At 42.5% G+C, this 21,745-nt stretch overlaps 1 protein-coding gene across 1 annotated transcript in view; it reads right to left on the bottom strand.

Annotated features, from left to right (window-relative positions):
• Positions 1–21,745, bottom strand: part of LOC147887867 (thiosulfate/3-mercaptopyruvate sulfurtransferase 2-like) — a 99,613-nt gene that overhangs the window by 31,732 nt on the left and 46,136 nt on the right. Inside the window, exons 3-5 of the mRNA XM_087393489.1 lie at positions 9,997–10,056; positions 9,794–9,856; positions 9,565–9,689 (exon numbers count right to left, since the gene is read on the bottom strand). Of these exons, the coding sequence (XP_087249615.1) occupies positions 9,565–9,689; positions 9,794–9,856; positions 9,997–10,056 (248 nt within the window). The remainder of the gene's footprint in view (positions 1–9,564; positions 9,690–9,793; positions 9,857–9,996; positions 10,057–21,745) is intronic.

The raw sequence follows: 21,745 nt of genomic DNA, 5'->3' as shown, positions 1-21,745 counted from the left end.
ATGCATTCCTCTCTGAAGCACACCTCTTTTGAGCCCAAGAACTCCCACTTCTTCACGACAGAAGTGCTTCTTTTCGCATTTTTCAGTAGAATTCTTGCTGGTCGGCTCTTGTAAATGCTCTTTCTTCATGCCCTTGCACTCCTCTGTGGCTGAGAATGCAATTGAGCATTGGCTACTATGTCCTCTTGGCGATTGAGGACTTGGTTCGAGTTTTCAAGGCTTGGTGAGTTGTGATTTTGCTGCTGCAATTTCTTTTTGCCATAAGCTATTGGTTGACCTCGTGTGCCGCCTCTTTCTTGGTTCACAGGTGCCCAGGCAGTGCTACATGAGTCATTCTTTGGTTGGGCACTTTGCTGATTTTATTTTGGAGCTTTGAAAAGCTTTGTGAATGCCATCTGGAAACCACTCAAAGAGAGTGCAGCTAGGATGCAGTGTGATTGCATCTGGACAGCCAATGGAATTGCACTCGGAAAAGAGAATGCCTTTGGATTGAGCCTATGGGTTATGTGCACTTATGTGATGGTATTCTATGCTTGAAAGCCTTACGAAGGCTCAGTAAATTGGGGCTACGTGCTCAGTTGCAAGGAAGGTCTCCCACATGCAACTTGTAATCATTTCACTGTGAAATATAAAGAAATATCGAAAGGGACGCCACGGTGTTTGGGGCCAATCGGGTGCACTTGTCTATGTTTGTTGAGCAGGGGCATTCTAGCCTCCATCCCTTTTTCAGTGGTTTTGTTTGTGAACAAATGGTTAAATGCCAAATGGTGATCATGCAATGGTTAATGGTTGTGATATATGCTTTGTGAGCTGTAAATAAGTGCTGAAGTGATTAAAGGTTTAGTTCCACTGCCCTCTGAGTGATTAGAGGCCGGTTTCAAGCTCTCTATCATCAACTAAATATTATTTTCAGCATCGTTGAGCATTCTGCTACAATATGCCATGGGCCTATCCTCTTGTTGTAAAACTGCCCCAATGGCGACATTGCTTGCGCTATAATTACCAGAGATGGATCATCTCAAGAGGCGATCTTCATGACAAGTGATGTTGTGGGCAGCCGTTACAAATCATCAAAGGCTTGCAAAGCTTTGTCAATAACCTGAATCTTTTGCCTGTGTGTCTTTACCTCCTTTAATAAATCTGTAAGAGGGGCTGCGTATGTTGAGAACCCACCCATATGCGAGCTGTAGGCTTGACATAAACCCACAAAAGGACAGAGTCTCTGGAGCCGTCGTGGGGACAACCCAACTGGTTATAGCTTGAATCTTCTCTAGATCTAATCAAATACCTTGAGCACTAATGATGTAGCCCAGATATTGGATCTCCATCAGCCCAAACTCGCTTTTTTTTGCATTGAGGTAATGCTGATTATCGCGCAAAACCTATAGGGTACTTCGTGCATCCTGAATATGATGCTGTGCCGTAGCAGAAAAGATAAGGATATCATCTAGAAAAATGAACAAGCACTTTCCAATATAATCTGCAATTACCCGAGACATCATCTTGTTGAAGGTGGGTGGTGCATTCTTCAGACCAAATGACAACGAACTCGTAGTGAGCTCGCTCTTTCCGGAAAGCTCTCTTTCAAATATCAGCTTCAAAAATTCGGACTTCATGGTAGCCACTCTTGAGATCAAATTTTGAGTAGTACTATGCACCATTAAGTCTTTCCAAGATATTCTCAATGCGGGGCATAGGGAACTTGTTACTTACCTCAAGTTTGTTGAGTATATCAGTAACGCAACTATTGGCTACAGATTTTGTTACTAGATGGGCTGAAGTTAGAGCGATGCTGGACATCATGCCAAGATAGTGGCCGATTTCTTGGTGGAAAAGATTTGTTCATAGTTTGGGTACCCTCTTGAAATAGTGACCGATCATTGCCCTGTCTTCAGAGGGGAGGTTTTGCAGACCTTGCTGTCCAAACTTATCTGAAGCATAGGTTTTCTTCATAATATTATCCTCAATGTAATGGTCTAGTGGAGAAGACCAATGGGACGTTGTGCAACATCATTGCTAAGATGATTAAGAAGAGCAAGGGTGAATGGGAGAAGTTGTTGTCTACAACTCTGTGAGCATATTGTATTACTCATAAGGTGGCCACGGATTTCACCCCGTTCCACCTAGTCTACAGAATAGAAGTAATTTTGGCGATTGAGCTGGAACTATCTTCGTTGATGTTGGCTGTGGAGCACGACTCAAATATAGCACAAGCAATTTCAGCAAGATTGTTTGTTTTGGAGAGGCTAGATGAACATAGGCAAGAATCCTTGGTTTCAAATGCAACGCAGCAAAAACTTATAAAAGCCAAGGCGGATGATAAAGCTCTTGCAGAGAATTATAAGAAGGGTGATATGGTTCTAACATATGACAGCCAGCTTGATCACTGGCTGGATAAGAAGTTTCTAGTGACGTGGGAAGGACATTATGTGATCTTAAAGGCCTTTACAAATGCGACATATAAATTGAAGGAGATTAACAGGAAAATACTTGGGAAGTGGGTAGATAAATTCCACTTTAAGGGATTTAAGACGAGATGACATGTGATGAAAGTGTGGATAGCTCTTATGGTGAAATAATTAACAAATTTTGCTTCTGCCTGCATAGCATGTTCCCAAAAACTTGGCAGCTTGGGAAATATCTTAGAGAGAAATTTAATTTATACAATATGGTGTTCTAGTGTGTGTGAAGTCGAAACCCCTCTTCGCTATGGAGTCCAAAGGAAGATGGGGAACTCCAAAGCTTCAAGATGTGATGAAGAGCTCAAAGACCAAAGGTGTCAAGGGAAGTTGTGTAACTGCATGCGTGTTAAGTTCTCATGTTCCCATGGGGGGGTAGAAGGGTTAGGTTGGTGAAGGGTTAAGGTGTGGCGTAAATAAAAAGAAGAGTATAGTGGATAAGATGGCCAGGAGAGTAGATAGAGGACAAAGATGTGATAGAAGGGAGACGACGGATTGTACACTGAGTTTTTTGAAAAAATGAAATCAAGAGCATGGTGTGCACTTCAAGGGTTTGCATCTCCTTCCCACGCCCTTGCATGCTTCCAATGGACTGAAAATAAATTTTGTGCTGAACTAACAAAATCCTTCATACATACATACATATACATATACATGTACGTATACATACATACATATTTACATGTATATATACATTCACACACACACACACACACACTTTCTTTTTTGTAGAAGTAACTGTCCATTAAGAAAATTATACATTCACACACACCACACACACACACACTGTGTGTGTGTGTGTCAACACGTGCTCCTGGTAGCCAAGCAAGAACCCACTAGTAGTGCACCAACCAAACATCGCCATAAGAAAAGCCTTTGTTTAAGCGGGAGCTTACTATTTGGTGTCGTTATTGGGCACTATGGTCTTTATATCATGCCTGTAACTCTATGGGCACTCCACTATGGATATTTATCATTTCTTTCGTTACTCCCTGCATCGCTCCCTTCAGGACGCAGTGTTCTTTCACTGTTTTTTGTTTTCTTGTACTAGTTGTTCATTGGACCAGCTACCAAATGTTTTCTTTTCAGCTTTTTTAGTGTGTGTGAGTAGTGGTTGTCTCGTTTTGAGAAAGTTATGAATGTACATTCTTTAAATGAAAGATTTTTTAACCCAAAAAACAAAATTGTGTGTGTGCGCGTGCGCGCGTGCTCGCCAGATAGTTTCTCCTACTTGCTTGTCATATAATGCCATTTTCTGATGTAATTGTATGTTCCTTTCCTAGGAAATGCTTATTGTAATATAAAGTTACATGGATTTCACCCAAAAAACAAGTGTGTGTATGTGTGTCTGTGCTTGACAAGAATTACTACAACATGTCTTCTCAGTTATTTCTCCTGCACAAGCTTTAGAGCTGGAGGCACCTTCCATGGAAAGGAACTTTCAGATGCAATTAAATATTGTGGCAGATGCAAATCCCCGGGTTGGGATGGTCTCAATGTTGAGTTTTTCCTTGCATACTGGGATAACCTCAAACATGTTTTGGTGCATATAATTAATTATGCCTGGCAAAATCAACAAATGCCGGATTCCTGGAAGAAAGGGCTTGTCAAACTCCTTCCAAAGAAGTAAATCTGTGAATTTTTGGCTGATTGGAGACCTATAACTCTCATGCCTGTTCTTTACAAGATAATTTCTAAAATGGTGGTTGATCGTATCAAAGGATATTTGCATGATTGACTTCATCCTACTCAATATGGCTTTGTTCCTCGCAGACATAATACTGATAATATTGCAAATGCTTATGTTGGCATAGAATATGCCAAATACACTGAGCAAGATGTACTCTTGTTGCAAGTTGGTATTTCACTAATGGGATTTCACTTCTTAGACCATGCGGTCCTTGGGATTTGGGAAAAAAATGCAGCATGTTATTTATTGGCCATACAGTGATAGTTGTTGGAGTGATCCTCATGGGGAAGCATATGTTGCCCTAAGGTTTCATTGAGGCCTATGATTGGCCTATTGTTGTAGAGCTTGTGATTTATTGGTCCATACATGAGGTGAAAAATGATTGTCTCACAGAGTTCAACAAGTGCAAGGTTGCCAAGTGTATAGAGATGGGTGAACGTGCTTGCATGGCTATAGCTAAGGCGGCTCAAGGTGACAAACTGGAGACTTCTATATATTGGAAGAGACTGCATCGAGTTCCTCCCTTTTCTCCATGCCGCGTGCATGTGTAACATCTTTGATGAGAGTCGCCCAGCACTTGTATTGTCCATAGTCGATTGATAGGGTCCATTCGAGAGTCGCATCTTCTTTGTAATCAACAACAAGGCCCGTAGGCATGAGCTGGATATAGAGTCAAGGTCTTGTCTTTGCATCAATTTCAATGAAGAGTGTTTGCATTCTTTGTGTCGGTATATTTCTTCGCAATGCAAGCATTCGAATGATAACGTAAAGCTGCAATTTCTATATTTGATGTGCAAGTGAATATTCAATTCAGATTTGAGAGAGGGAGCCGTGTGAACTATTGCATGTCTAAAATCCTACAATTGGTATCAGAGCCGAGTTGTTTGAGGGCCTGTGTGGTGCTGAGAGAATTTGAGCATGTCGTAAGTAAGGACGGTGGAAGTCTCCAGAGAAGTCGAGTCTATCTGAGTTATTTACATCAAAACAACGCCCTAAGATTGTCCACAAGTCTTCATGTTGAGATTCTCAGAGCAAATCGCTTGGGAAGTCTGGAATTCTTTGAACAATTAAAGAGAATTTTCGAAGGTCTAGGTTGTAGTTGGCGGTGCTCGATCAGGTTGCAAAAGCTGCGGGTGCCAACATAGGAGATTGATTTGCAGATGGTGAAGAGTGTTTGGTCCATTCTCTGTGTCAATATATTTCTTCACAGTGCAAGCATTCGAATGATAACGTAAAGCTGCAATTTCTATATTTCATGTGCAAGTGAATATTCAATTGAGATTTGAGAGAGGGACCCGTGTGAACTACTGCATGTCTAAAATCCTACAATAGTAAAGCAGCTTGCATTTTATCTAGGGGATATTTCTGAATATTGGACTCTTCAGTGCTCAGTAGGTCAAGGATGTCCTCTTAGTGCACTGCTATATGCGATTGTCACGCATCCAATGCTTCAATATATGGACGGTCTTGTGGCCACATAGACGTTGCATAGTTTAGAAATACATGGCAGTTCTCCAATGAGAACACAAGCCTATGCAGATGATTCATTTTTTACTCTGGAGAATACTAAGACGGATATTCCTCTCTTATGTGTGCTTTATCATTATATTGGCTGGCTGCTAGGCTGCGGATGAACTTTCAGAAGTCTAAGTTATTACCGTTGCATGCTAAAGACTGGCATAGTCTTTTATGGCCTGAAGAAATTCTCACACCCAATCAGTTAGTTCGTCATCTTGGCTATCCTTTGCAGTGGAGGATTACCCGCCGCCAACAAACGGACAGGTTCTTGAGAAATGGAAAAAGAAGTTTAGAATACTAGAAATTGGCCACTTGGCCTTTAAAAGTTCAACTTCAGACAGTCCAGTCTATATATATTCAGTCCTACTTGCCATTCATGATGTTTAATAAGAATGAAATTACATGTTTTATGTCCACACTCGTGGAAATTGTTTGGTGCTCCAAACATGGCCGTAAAAGTCTCAGATTGCTTTGAATGCAATGGATCTGTTCACCAAAAATGCATGGGGTTTATTCTTAATATTCACATCCATAGTTTAGCCCAGAAAGACTGATCAACGAGATAAGGATGCTGACAGATATGCACCAAAGCTTTCAATTCAATGTAGAGGTTACGTCAGAGTCTGGAAAGCTTGTGAACTTCAGGGGAGTTTCAGAAGATGACTTCACCAAGAATGAGTCAGCATGGGACAAGCCATAACTATTCTTCATCAATGGAGTTTCTAGCGATGATATCCATAACTTCATTGATAGAATAGTATATACCACCATTAACAAAGTGGCGATTTGCAACATTGTCATTTTTGTTAATAAACAAGACAAAGAAGCCATGCAGGTTACTCTAGAGCGAGCATATTCATCAAATTTAAAGATCTATAGTGGTGTTTATGTAGTAAAGAGAGGCAAGAGAGAATGTGGCATAGCAATTCAATCTCCTAAATCATTCTTCTTGTGTGTATGCGGAGTCCCAACCTTGATCACTCCTTACAAAAGAACATAAGAGGGAATTCAAATAATTTGAGATTGATGCTAGAAGAGCAAGATATTCCCAAGTCCATACATTATCAAAACAAACCATAAATTCACACTTTTATAATTTTTTAAAACTATAATATAAAACATGTAAATATTTAAATTAACATTGTTGTCTAGCAAGGCAACACATTGCTCCTGTTAGTTGTCACAGATGCTTGGCTCCAACGCAATCTTTGCTCCATCTCTTTTGGCTTTGTCCCAACGCTCGTGATTTCTTGGGTTTTCTTCAACGACTGCAAGCTCAATTCCCCTCGGCTCGTTTTGGAAAGAATTTTTTGCTTTTTGGGATTTCATCGCCCAAACGGGATTTTCATCTCTTTTCACTTGGGTTAGTTATTGGGCACTCTAGACTCTGTGGAAATCACAGAGTCTTTCGTGCTCCCACCTTTCCTACATTTAGTTTTTTTTAAATCTCTCTATAGCAATCTTTCTTTGATTGTTTGCAAACCCATCATATAGATCATGATGTCTTCTTGTCATATAATAAAATCTTCTCGTGATGTAATATTGAGCTCCCCACTTTGGGGACTGCTTTTCATGATACAAAACATTAAGATTTTCACCCAAAAGAGAAAGAAAGTTTATTAAAGTCTTCGGGAGACCGTGAAGGTCTATGAGACTAAAGATAACTGATACAATGAGCATAACGGTGGTGGTCTCAAAACGGGCCAACCAACCGTTTCTACAAAAAAGAGGTTATGAAGGACTATGTGTCTAGTCCTGATACAAAAAAATATGTGTCTACCTCCAGATGATACAATATGGAATCTCTATCATTCACTACATCACGGATGCTCTCTAAGTGTGTTACTATATGCAACAACGACTCGTCTAATGCTTCAATACATAGATCATCTTGTGGCTACAGGTAAGCTTGCAAATACATGGAAAAAAGCCAATGATTGCACAAGCATATGCCGATGATTCCTTCTTCACTCCTAAGAATACTGAGAAGGATCTTTCGCAACTCATGAGAGTTATATCATTGTATGGTGTGATTGTTGGCCTGCAGGTGGATTTTCAAAAATCTAAGCTTTTGCCATTGCATGCTAAACAATGGCATCATCTTCTATGGCCTAGGAAAATTTTCTCGCCTATGCAGCTTCTTTATCATGTTGGTTATCCTTTGGGGTGGATGCTCACTCGCCCCCAACAAAACAGACTGGGTGCGCACAATCTGCAAAAAAAATCAGAATATTGGAAGCTGGCTACTTGGCTTATGCATGTTCAACTCTACATAGTCCAATCGATTTTCGTTGCCTATATACAGTTATGTTTGCCTTTCATGATATTTGGCAAGCAGGACATTGCATGTGTCATGTCCACTCTTAAGTAGACCTATTGGAGGTCGAAGCATGGCCCTAAAAGTAATAGATTACTCTCCATCGAGCACATCTATTTGCCAAAGATGCATGCCAAACTAAATATCCTTAATATTCACTTGCACATTCTGGCACATAAGAGGAAATTGAATTTATGCAAGGTGATCAGCCTTGGGTTGTTATGTGAGTCATTCTTCTGGGACATGTTGATGGCAGAGTTAAGGGATGCCCTTTCGTGTCCTGAATGTTTTCAGACTGGAAAGAAATACTCTCTCATCTTAAAAGGCATGGTCGGAACTCTCTAGATGGAAATCCTTTGCATGCTGAGAGTCTAGATTGGTGTTTGATCATCTGCTAGCCTTGCAGAAGCCCAGACACTCATATTATATTTAGTATAAAGAGATCCATGTTGTAGGAGATGTGCTTGATGGTGTCGGCACTTTGATATTTTTTCCAACAGCAGTCAGACAGGTTGGATTGGACCGCATTATCGATCTCTTTGGCATACTCTTTCTCAGATGCTTCAATGCTTTTTGCAAGCCAAAGCTTGAATTGCACCCTTCACTGCCATGGTCAAGGCTGTCAGCCATTACTATTGGCTGAGATCTTGCTGCCTCCCCCTTGGCTTTCAAGTGATGCAAAACTTATTTGGTCTATGAATCCTCTTCATCAACAAGTTTTCCTATGGCAAGTTATGCTTGGAGTTATTCCATTTGGCCAACTCTTGGCATGTAGACATATTGCTCCTACTACTTGTCACATAAGTTTAACTTTAAGAGAATCCATGGCTCACCTTTTTTGGCATTGCCCGAAGACACGTTACTTTTTAGCAACTTCTCCAGGCACAATTTCCTAGTGCTCACTTTTGGCAAGCAGTTCTAGCTTTTTGGAATCCACCCTCAGAGGAAGGGGTTTGATCTTTTTTTCACTTGGGTTCACTATTGGGCAATTTGGACTCTGTGGAGGGATAGAAACAATAGAGTCTTCGGTGATACGACCCTAGCCAAGTATCACGTCTTCCGGATGTCTATGCAATAATCATTCTTCAATTGTCTATGGTCTCATCAGCTAGATTGTCCTGCACACTTGTCATATAATAACACCTTTTGATGTTGTAACTGCATGTTCCCAATTTGGGGACTGCTCTCTCTAACATATTTAAATCTACATAGATTTCACAAAACAAAAGTGTGTGTGTGTGTTAGAACCAGGATATACATCGTACCTGTGACAACAATCAGGTACTATCAAGGTAGCATGGATAAAGGGCAGACAGGAAACAGGCTGAAATGGTTCCCAATGAGAAATATAGGCACCAAAACTATGAGAGAAGTTTTTTTTTGCTTAATTTCAGATATTTGTTATACTTTTAAACCTGAAGAATGGAAGATACTACTATTTGTATGCCTGTAATTTGCTTGTCCTATAAGAAGCATTAAAGGTTTCTGTTCATGAGATTAAAAGAAAAAAGCATAGAGAGAACAGGCTGTCAAAATATTTTGCACAGAAGTACAACATAGAGAGGAGAGAGGCATCTTACCACCACACTCGTGCTGCACTGAATATTCCTTTGCCATCATAAACAACTACAGTATCACTGTTCCGTATCCCCAAGGAAGACACAGCAGCTGCAAAAGCCATCTCAGATGGCAGCATATGTGGCAGCTGCAATGCCATAAAATAGTATTTTCCAATCCAAAACAAATAATCAACCTCATAAAAAGGATCCTGAATAGCCTCCCCAAACACACAGACAGCAGGACACTTACATCAGAGTTGGGATCCACTATCCCATCAACATCAAAAAAGAGTGCACCTGGAATATGTGACACCTGCATAGAAGCACAACAGTGCACTTCTTATAACCCAATCCTGACAAGAGTCTGCTTCAGTCAAGTGTTGAAGATTCAACTACCAAGCGTGCAATAAAAGATCGACAGCTGGTTCAGTACATAAGCTCCTCAACTTTTACCTTGTATTCTTGGAGAGGGTCTCTCTTATCATTCGGCATGTACCAAGATGCATCCAACACCTATAACATTATCAATCAAATGTTATCCAAAATCCATATGATATGCTTAGACTTTTAGCAGACATATATGAGCTAGTGTGTATGGCACTAAACATGAATTAACGAAATCTAAAAAAATAGAAACTTGAATAGAACATGTCGCTATTCAAAGTAGTAAAAGCTTTTAAGATCAAAAAACAAAATGCTTTGGAGTTGAGCAAAAAATTCATGACCATTTTTATGTGAAATCCAAACAATGATTACAAATCTGTTGGCTCCACAGAGGGAGCCACATGTCAGCCTCTGGTATGGGGTCCCAATCCCGCCCCATAGCCAGGCTGGAGCCTCTCTCTCCTCCCAAAAAATCCCGGGAGAGAGGGTTCAAGGGCTAATATATCCAAGCGCCACTGCCAGCGGCCTCCCCCTTTGGATTAAGGCCTATTCAACCACCATATGTACATGTGTGAGGGGGTGAAGGCGGCCACCACCTCCAACAAAATCAACTGTAAATAGACCAACAAGCCTTCTCCGATTTGTTCATGAATGTAGAATCCTTGACATCTTCACCTTCTGGGAGGTAGTGGACTAATTGATTATGGGCACTTCGTTATGGTCATAGTTATATTATCTCATTCAACCCATGAAGATGCATCACCTTGCAAATAGTCTGGCTGCACGTACAAAATGGGAAGTGAGTACTCTTGGGTCTGCTGGAGCTCTCGACAATTGCCATTGATGATGCGACTAGCTTCATGGCTTCCACCCTCGAAGTCCAATGGTATGGGACGAGGGTGCATGGTGCATAGGACAGGACCCCACTTGGAAGTCTCTAGTTATTTGATTCAGAGACACACAAGCTCACCTTGCGGCATTACATAGGTGGACAAAGCTACCGGACCACCCCCAGATCCATATGGATGAGGACCTCACCCTTGCAGGTAGAGGAGAGACCACCTGCCTACAGTATTACGACACTCCCCGCAAGGAGGGGAAAAGGGCAGTGGTTAAGGATGAGCAGACTTTGATAAGCCCCTGACGAGCATCTGGTGATCCCAAGGCATAGGGGGATGGGTCTATGAGACTCAAAGCACCGCGACCCTAACCTATACCTATAATGGTACCTTGTAGTCAAATCAAGGGAATTTCTCGAAATCATACACAAGACGAGAGAAAGCTTTTTACATAGAGACCCTTCAAAGCCCTAAAGTCAGTGGATACGCATGCAAGACTGCATATCGAGACAAGACTCGGGAGTCAGGTGGAGTTTCTGGATTAGAAGGAGTGGTTGTACTATACAAAACATCTCTCACCACGATCATCACGTCAAGAGTTGACACACATTCCAAACTTTTTGGATTTGGATCCTACGCATCTCTCAAAAGGACCTCGTGTTATTTTCCTCCCCAGACCTCATAATTTGCTAGAGATCTTTGTAAGGAGGCTGAGACCTCAACCATGAAGCCTTTTTTATTTGCACACGCAACACAGATTGATAGCTCAGACCCATGAAAAGATAGAAATGCTAGTGTTACGGTGGACTGTGCGAACCCACAATTGTGAACTGTGGAATGAAAAAATAATAATGTGCAAGCACGTTATAGCGCAGCCCTACATCCAAATATCCTAAATTTCTCGAGCCGAGGGGAGGCCGTCCTTGTTGGGGACTTCAAACGCACAAGGACAGGTAAGCAACAGTTGCCACTTATTGATTGTTGAGCTGGTTAAATTGTGCTGCCGGATGTAGATCTAGATGCGGCAAGAATATCCCGAGTATCCGTGATAAGTGATCCCAGGTCACCTCTTACGAGCACGCTTTCTTGGACATGGACAAGAATACATGACCTTATCATTTAAAACGGTCTACATCGATGGCCTTCCTTGGAGAGTAGTTGACTATCTCATGGGCGATGATGAGTGTAAGACATTACACACTCAATCCAGATTCGAGACCAAGCATCATCTTTCGAGTGACGTGAACACAATACGCAAGTATCGTCGTCTTGTCCGCTGGATTGTTTCATAGTTACCAGAGAACATCGTTCCCCTCATATGGACCTTGGGAATGCCATTTCCTTCATATGGATTTGGAAACGCCATTCTACTCAAGATGACTATTGGGAACACCTAGGGAATGCCAAGCATACGGAGCGGCCAAAGAGTGTCTAGACGACCAGGGAACATTCCGTAGCCCGTTCCACAAAAAATAATCACGAAATGGCAGACTTCAGTTTCTTTTTTGTGCCCAAGATGTGCTAATTGCTTGCCTTTTCAAGGTCTTTTCCTAGTTGCCTGCCATTTGACAATCCATCATCATTATTTTATATATATTCTATAGACTCCTTCACCCTCAACTACTACACCATTGGTGATGTGGTGTTCTCGCTCCCATTCCCATCCCCTTTAAGTTTTATTGTTGTTCCAGGGGGGTTGGCGTTCCGTAAAATAAGTCATCCATGGTTGCATGGATACTATGATAGTGACTATGCCGAAGATCATGAGACCAGGAGATCGACATAGGGATATGCATTTTTTCTTGGTCAAGGTGCTATATCATGGTTGTCAAACAAACAACCAATTGTTTCTTTGTCTTCGACTGAGAAGCAGAATATAGAGCACTCACTACAGGTGCATGTGAGGCTATATGGCTCAAAAGACTATTGTCAGAAACATATTACTTTGATGAGTCAAAGCCAACAACAGACTCCAGGTCAAAGCACACTGATGTCAGAGAGTACTTCATCAGAGAAAGAGTGTTACTTGGTGACATCACACTGCAGCATTGTGATAGCAAAGAGTATGTTGTAGACATCTTTACAAAACCACTCGGTAAGAGCTATTCGAGAAACACCGACTAGCTCTTGGTTTGACGTAGAGGAAGGACATTCCCATTAAAGGGGTGTGATGGAATGTAATGCTCAGTCCTTCTTTAATTCCCCAGAATCATCATCTTGAGGGAAGGCCTACTTCATGATGTTGATCTTGAGGGAAGGTGTTAAGTCACGCTCAACATCATGTGATCACGTGTGCATAGCACCATCATGTGATCATATGTGCATAGCACTAACCTTATTGATGTTCCGGGTAACTATGTTTCTCTTGCCAAAACAAGTAGTGGTTAATTAATATCTTATTTACCAGCAACTCCAAGGACTTCTGGCATAGTTCCTCAAGCAACGAGCCCCCTCTCCTCTCATCGACAAAAACACTAGCACTCTTATGCATGCACATTGTAAGACATTCCCCACCAACCACCACTTGACTACCTTGCCCTCCTCTTGCGCACTGTTCATCACCGGTGACATCAAACACGTAGCTCTAAAGCTACATAACAGCCGGACAGCATATTGAAAACATTGCATATGGACTAATTGCAATGGGCCTGAAAATATTTTCAACGAAACCGTTTGCACCAATTTCCCCCACACTTGGACCCTTAACACGATATACCCCCATTCACAAGACAGGAGATCCCATGAGTGGAAAACTACATGACCATTATGATTGGGCATGTCACGTCTGAGATCTATGCCTCAATGCTCGATACATACATTAGCCAATTTGCAAAGATCCGGGAACTCAAAGATGATGAACAGGCATGCTTTCATGCTGATCATGCAACTTAGACCACAACCTTACAGTCTAAAGCATCATTGAGGAGGCCAGTGCATGGAGACAGAAGGTTTATTGCTACTTTGTGGATGCAAGGCTTTTGATGCAACGGCGTAAGCTCACTTCATTGGACGCTTGCAGAATCTAAGGTACCGTCAAGAGATGATTTGGGCAGTCATGGCACTTTATAAGAGGGTCTTTGGCGGGATTATCCACTATCATCAACTCTGTTTGGCCTCTACATTGACGAACTTGAGACCTTCATTGGGACACTAGGAGGGAAAAGCTCCTCTCTCACCAACTCTTTGAGTCAAATTCTCCTCTATGCATACGATGTGGGCTTATTCTTCCCCTCAGCTGAGGACCTCTAGTGACACTTGGATGCACTGCATACTTTCTATGAGTGACATGACCTAAACGTCAACCTTGGTAAAACCAAGGTTATGATCTTCAACACATCCAAGGCGATCATGCACAGAGAGTAGTTCATCCAAGATAGATTACCGGTAGATGAGTGAGAATCTCAGAGGTGTTTTTAGGTGGTGATCCTGCCATGTAAGCTGTCATTGCACTTTGGCCCATGGCATTAGTCACGTAGCGTGACACATTGCAAGGCACATACTAAGCCTGACATGTTGCAGTATACACATAGCAGCATATGACATGTGGCAGCATAAGACACAATCTCTACAGCTGTCCATTTGGGAAAGGAATATTCCCCTGGCCATATCTCACCCAAACCAGGTCAACATTCTATGCTGAAGGCCACCCATCCTGACTTTCCTTCCTTGGAAAACTTGCCCCTAATTCTGGGTAGGCTTAGCTCTCACAAGGAGCTGTAAAGGAGGGAGACTTTGGGTTCCTTCGCAGCTCTCCTCTCCATTTCCTGGAGTTACCCTCCTCCCTGCAGCTCCTTTGCTGTAAGCCTTCTCCCCTTCCCATGGAGCTACTTCTGCATTCTCTATTACTGCAAAGTATAGCTAATTCTGCCCCCTCTTCTCTCTCTTGAACAGTGAAAACAGTTACTCTACAGCCAGCCTTCAGCCTGTTACAGCCAGCTTGACAGCCTCTATGCTCAGCTAAAAGAGCCAGCTAAATGCAAGTCTCTATGCTAAGCTAAAACAACCAACTAAAGCCAGCTAACTGCCAGCCTCTATGTTCAGCTAAAACAGCCAGCTATTTGCCAGCCTCTATACTCAGCTAAAAAGCCACCTACAACAAAGCCAAGAAGCTCCTGCTCCTGTCTCAAGGGCAATCTCAACCCAAAAAGCTCAGCCTGAGATCTAAGGAAGATACTCATAGCTTTTACCACAAAAAAGAGGAAGGGGGCTAAAGGGCATCCCTGACGAACTGATCTGGAAATCTGAATCCTGTCACCCCTTACCCCTCCAATCAAAACCTGGCTATGGGCTGATCTGTAAAGGGAGGCCACCCCTCTAATACAAGCATCTGAAAATCCAAACCGTAGAAGAGTGCCCTCAAGAAAACCCCAATCTACTCTGTCATAGGCTTTCTCTAAGTCCAGGAGTAGAACTGCCAGCCTCTGCCCGCTTTGCATAGCCCACTCTGTGGCTTCCCTGTTAGAATTATTGCTATAATTTAGCAGTGACCAATGTAATGTAATAAGTAGGTTAGGGGCACTTTTCCCTCACTTAGAGGTTTTTCCCCCTAGCCACAGTTAGTTCTAACTATGGTTAGTGAAGTGATAAGGTTTTCCGTACAGCTACTTCCGTAGCTCCCGTCCGTACTACACCAGCGCCGTACTGCCGTACGCCGTACAACTGACAGCAACGCCGTACGCCATACAAAGTCTCAACTCCCGCCCGTACTGTACCTTCTGCATCGTCGTTCAGCCGCCGTACAACCTGCGTCGACTGATTCCGTATCAGCCTGTACTGTACCTGCACCATACCTGTCTGTACCAGCTCTTCGTTCGTGGCTGCCTTCTCTACAAGACGTACGGACTGTTCCGTACAGTCTTCGTACCTTCCGTACATTCAACGTACAGCTTGGTCGTACATTCCATACTGTTTTGCCGTACAGCCTGCAGCACACAGCTCGTCCGTACAGTACAGTCATCCGTACTTCTGTCGTGCAGTCACCGTACCAATAGGGCCTTCTTGCTTCGTGCATCAGTCGTTTTCATTGCAGGGCCTTCTTCAGCAGAGGACTCTTTGCAAGGGCCACTTTGCACGTGCAGTTTGCACTTTGCATTTTGTGGATTGGACAGGTATTGCAGGCAGATTGCAAATTTATCAAGGTTTTGGGGCTTTCGTAAAAATTTTGGCACACATTGCGAGCAAATTGCAAAGATTGGCCAAGAAATTGGGGCTTTTGCAGGAGATTAACTATTTGGGTGAAATTTGGCTCAATTTCAACTCCAAATTTGGGGCTTTTGTTCAGAAATTGCAAATTTGGGACTTTTAGTAAATTTGCCCCTTTTTGGTTGCAATTTCAAGCCACAAATTGGGGCTTTTGTGTTGGGAGAGCAATTTTGTAGGTTTCAGTTCACAATGCCTTTCTATGAGTGCTTTGAATCGCTTTTGGCAGGTTTTGGGAGAGATTGGATGCTCTGGCAGATTTCTGACAGAGACATTACAGAGATTTGAGTTGCATTTTTAGCCAGTGTTTCGCTGTGTTTTTTTGGGATTTATGCACTCCATTCCCAGCAAGGGAATTCAGATTTGCATTTGCTGTATTTTCTTTCTTAGACATGGCCAAGCAAAATCAGAATGATTTCGGTTTCAGTGGTCTCTCACAAGAGGATAAGCTGGATGGTACCAACTACTCCCTCTGGAGTTTTATGGTACGCAATATTCTGATTTCTCGTAATTTGTGGAACTATGTAAGTGGGGATGAGTTCCGGCCAGCAAATGTAGCACCTAATACCCCTCCCCAACAAGGAGGACGTAGAGGTCGTGCACATGGTACAGCTGCAGCACAAGTTATTGGTGCAGTTATACCTACCACTCCAGAGCAGAAGAGATGGGATTCACGTGATGCTTTAGCTTTGTCGTGTATTTCTCTTTCAGTGAAAAGATTCATCATTCCACATATCCGGTCATGTAAGACCTCAAAGGCAGCATGGGATATTCTGGAGAGCATGTATGCAGCTTGGAATGATGCCAGGGTGTCTTTTTTGAAAAGAGAATTGTCTCATACACATATGAAAGAGGGTGACTCAATGTCAGTGCACCTCACAAAGCTACAGGATTTACAAGAGCAGTTGCTGAACATTGATGAGATCATTCCTGATTCAGAGATGATTACCACTACTCTGAATTCTCTTCTTGAGATCTCAGCTTTCATACCTCGCTGAATTTCTCATTGAGGGGGGGTGCAAATCCTCTCACTTTTCACGAGTTGATAGGACTTCTGTTGCAGGAAGAGCAGACCAGGAAAAACATGGCTTCACGAGCAGGTGAACATGCCATGCTCTCAAAATTCAAGCCTAAAGTAAAGGGACAGGCAAAGACTTCAGCAATCAGCCTTCCAGTGGTTCAAGACAGCCTTCTCAAAAGGCTAAGGGTGATGCAGGTAAGCCCAAGAAGAAGGGAATATGTCATTACTGCAAAAAGCCAGGTCACTACATTGGATAATGCAAGAAAAGGCTTGCAAAAGAAAAGAAAAACAGCTCCGGTATGGCTGTCTCAGATTCAGCTCCTCATGCATCTGACAATGAGCAAGCTACAGCCAACTTTGTGGAGCATGACTATGCCTTCTTGTCTTGCATTTCAGACTCTCAGTTGGCTGCTCGAGATAGTACAGCCACTTGTAATGATGACACTTATGCTTTTCTGACATGCAGTTATGATTCTTCCAAGGATGCATCAACTTTCAGTGTCAATGAGACACATAATACATGGTATTTTGACAGCGGTGCCTCAAAGCATATCACTTCCAGGAAGTGTCTCTTCACATCTCTGCATCCACCACCTGTTGGTTAAAAGGTCACATGTGCCAACAACAACTCCTATTCAGTCCGTGGTACAGGAGAAGTTGAACTTACAGCCATTGATGGCTCAACATTCAGAATTTCTGATGTCTTGTATGTGCCTGGTATCATAAAAAATCTACTTTCAGTGTCCACTCTTAACAGAGCTGGATTTCATGTCATTTGAAGACGACAACTGTGCAGTCCATGATAGAGAGCATGACTATGCCTTGAGATTGTCTGGCACTCTGTTGCGTGGTCTGTTTCAGCTTGACATGTATGAGAAAAGACCAACACATGCTCTTACAGTTTCCACTCCTACTGCTGCTATGCAGAATGCGGAGTTATGGCACGCGAGATATGGACCATGTGGGAGAGGTATAGAAGGTCCAAGGATGCAAGTTAAATAATGGGGAAAGTAGGATGAGGTGGCAAGATTCCTTGTGCCAACCCTCCACTTGTCCTCCTAGATGTTTGAACGTATTATAAAATTGGGAAGAGTGCATTTATTGGGAGAGACCCCCTCTCTTGGCTGTAAAATGAGGGGGCTATTCCTTGATGAGACACGCTCATTCTTGTAAAGCCACCTAGCTAGTACTTTGATTTCCCCCTTCCCTTCCTTTTAAATAAAGCATGGTTTAAGAGGGATGGATCAGTTAAAACTGTTCGAAAAATACAGCTCATACATAGTGATGTCTGTGGTCCCATGAGGACTCCATCATTGGGTGGTCATCTTTACTTTGTCACTTTTATAGATGACTACTCCAACTACACTTGGGTTTATGGGCTGAAACGCAAATCAGAAGTGTTTATGGTCTTCAAACACTTTGCAGCCATGGTTGAGAATGAATCCGGACTCAAGATACAGACACTACGCACTGATAGAGGAGGGGAGTACTTATCTGCAGATTTTGATGCTTTTTTGAAAGACAAGGGCATTGTACATCAGCTTACAGTGAGGCTAACTCCTCAGCAAAATGGGAAAGCTGAGAGAAAAAATCGTACTCTTATGGAGATGGACAGATGTATGCTGAAAAGCAAAAAATTACCTCACAAATTTTGGCTTGAAGGTCTCATGTGTGCCAATTATGTTTTCAATCGGGCACCCACAAAAGCTCTGAAGACCAAGACTCCCTATGAAGTTTGGCAAGGGAGAAGCCTTCTGTGGATCATTTCCGTGTCTTTGGATGCCTTGCATATGCTCATGTGCCTTTTCAGTTCCGGCATAAATTGTCTGATAAGGCAATCAAATGCATTTTTGTTGGGTACAGTGCAGAAAGCAAGGGGTACCGTCTCTACAATCCTGTCACACGCAAGATCATTGTCAGTAGAGATGTAATATTTTCAAAAAATTCAGCTCACACTCAAGCTGAATTTGATATGCCTTCTTCTTCCGGTGATGTCTTTGAAGGGTTACTACCCATTGCCTTGGGTTCCCCAGCTGATATACCTGATGAAAATCAGAATTTTCAGATACCTCCACATGCTCCGATTCAGACACAGGATGTCATACCACCTCCACAAGCCGTGGAAGAGGTTGTTTAGCAAGAAATTGCAGATATACATGCAGCAAAAACAGTCCCAAATTGGCTGTTACAGACTCTCTGGAAGAGTAAAATTGATGCTCCATTACCTAGCAGAACTCGGAGTGCAGTAAGGCATGGGGGAGGTGCTCTTTCAGTTGAATCAGTTTATGCAGGTACTCTTCTTGATGAAGAGGAACCTGAGACATTTGAAGAGGCACACGATAATGTGCATTGGATGAATGCCATGCACGATGAGTTGCAGTACATTAAGAAAAATCAGACATGGGAAGTTGTCGATTTGCCACGAGGTAAACATGCCATAGGTACACGGTGGGTTTTCAAAGTTAAAAGAAAGCCCGATGGCACCATTGACAGGTACAAGGCAAGGCTGGTCGCAAAAGGATATGCTCAGAAAAAGGGCATAGACTATGAGGAGACTTTTGCTCCTACATCCAGAATGACAACCATCCGGTCAGTTATTGCAATGGCTGCAAATTTTCAGTGGAATGTTCATCAGTTGGACATAAAAACAGCCTTCCTTAATGGAGACTTGTTGGAAGAGGTTTATGTCAAACAACCTCCAGGCTTTGGAATTTCAGGAAATGCACGAAAGGTATGCAAGCTAAATAAAGCTTTGTATGGGCTGAAAAAGGCCCCACGTGCATGGTGTGCAAAGATTCATGCCTTTCTGACCAGCAAGGGGCTGCACAACAGTCCAACTGAAAGCACCCTCTACATCAAGAAGGATGGGGGGGATATTTTAGTCATCATTCTTTATGTAGATGACTTACTGCTCACAGGGTCAAATGAAGATAATATTGCAGATTTTAAAGCTAAATTGCAGACCACTTTTGACAAGTCAGATTTGGGGCTGCTACACTTTTATTTGGGGATCCAGTTCACCCAAGAGCAAAGTGGCATCGGTATTGAAAACCCTCCACAATGTGATCCTCAATAAAATCTTCAAAGATAAGTGACCAACCAGCACCATGAAAACATTGTGTATACATGCATTCAAGAATCACCCTTGTCACAATTGGAAGTGCCCATAACAGCTTCAAGATATTGTACTCTTCATCATTTGCATAGCAAAAGAAGTTGAAAGCATTGAGAATCACCACTCCACTGTTATAGTAAAAAACTACCCAAAGACTCAACTCTTCTTCACACCAAGCTGCCAGTGCATGAAACAATCCCCAATCTATCATTGTGCCTACTGACGGCATTGTCAATTCACCAACATATTCAAGAGTGCAAACATAAAGGATATGACCATGATGACCGTGCGAATAGCTTGAGCATCACCTTCACAATCTTCCACTTCTCTTAAACGGGCTGCAATCTCTTCTAACGAAGTTCTTTCAGGCATCTTCTTTATACATCAGAAAACACATGCCTCTTCTAGGCATAACATGAAATCAAGTACACCCGAGACCGTTTAGTAAGGTGGGATGAATCCAATACCAAACGTACCCGGCATCTCCACAAAAAGATGTGACATGAAGTTGGGGGTAATAAACTTCACGCACCTCTTCACTTCCTACTGCTTTTGAGCTGAGTGATAGAGATAGTCATCACTAGGAAAGAGACATTATAAAGAAGCTTTTATACCAAGAAACCACACCATACTATCCTCCCTTACATAAGAATGAAGATGATAACATCCCAAGTGATGTTGTACTCAAGCCTAGGGAGAAGGAAAGGATCAGCGGAGGCCATACCACTGCCCCAAATCTCTATTTCATTGCAGCCACCACTTGGTCTCAGTCCTCCTTGGTAGAGTCCGACAAGGCCTCATTCCAACTCAAGGCTACACCTTCAAGAAAATCAAGCAAAATCTCCGCCTGATCCTTCATGGACCATCCAGAAAACCGGCATCCTTGAACAAAATCTCAAAGATAAGACTCCAAGTCTTCCCCTTGGGTCCCTCGAAACACTAGAATCTTCACCATGATGAAACACAAAAAGAAAACACCAAGATCCAAATAATATCCCAAACAATATCCCACAGAGCCTTAGTATACCAAGACCAACTTATTATGCATAACCAACTTATTATACCAAGACCAACTCAATCCAAGTATGTGCAAAAACTCTTGGACAGATTCAACGTGCAGGATTGTAAGCCCATAGCTACTCCCATGGAGCCGGGGCTGAAGCTTACAATGCATGAAGCAGGTGAATCATTTGATGTCACACTCTACAATCAGGCTGTTGGAAGCCTCATTTATCTCTGCAATACACGACCTGATATTCAGTTTGCAGTTTCTCAGGTGAGCAAATATATGCACAACCCAAAGACTATGCATTGGCAGGCTGTAAAACGCATCTTCCGTTATTTGCAAGGTACCAAGTCTTTTGGCTTGATGTTTCCTAAGGGGGGTGACTTGCAGATGCATGCCTACAGTGACTCAGATTGGGCTGGAGATTATGACACTAGGCAGTCCACAAGTGGCAATTGTTTCTTTTTGGGCAAAGCTTGTATTTCTTGGTTGAGCAAGAAACAATCTACAGTGGCTACCTCTTCATGTGAAGCTGAGTACAAGGCAGCTTTCACAGCGATAGTTAAATGTGTTTGGCTGCGTCGTTTACTTGCTAATCTTCATCTTTCATTGGAGGGTCCTTCTCCAATTCTCACTGA

Source organism: Dipteris shenzhenensis, chromosome 22 (genome assembly GCF_047967505.1).
Source record: "Dipteris shenzhenensis isolate YYH24624 ecotype China chromosome 22, Dip_SZ_1.0, whole genome shotgun sequence".
NCBI classification, from domain to species: Eukaryota; Viridiplantae; Streptophyta; class Polypodiopsida; order Gleicheniales; family Dipteridaceae; genus Dipteris; species Dipteris shenzhenensis.
Note: the sequence above shows the minus strand (reverse complement) of the source record. Positions and strands in the feature narration are given on the sequence as shown.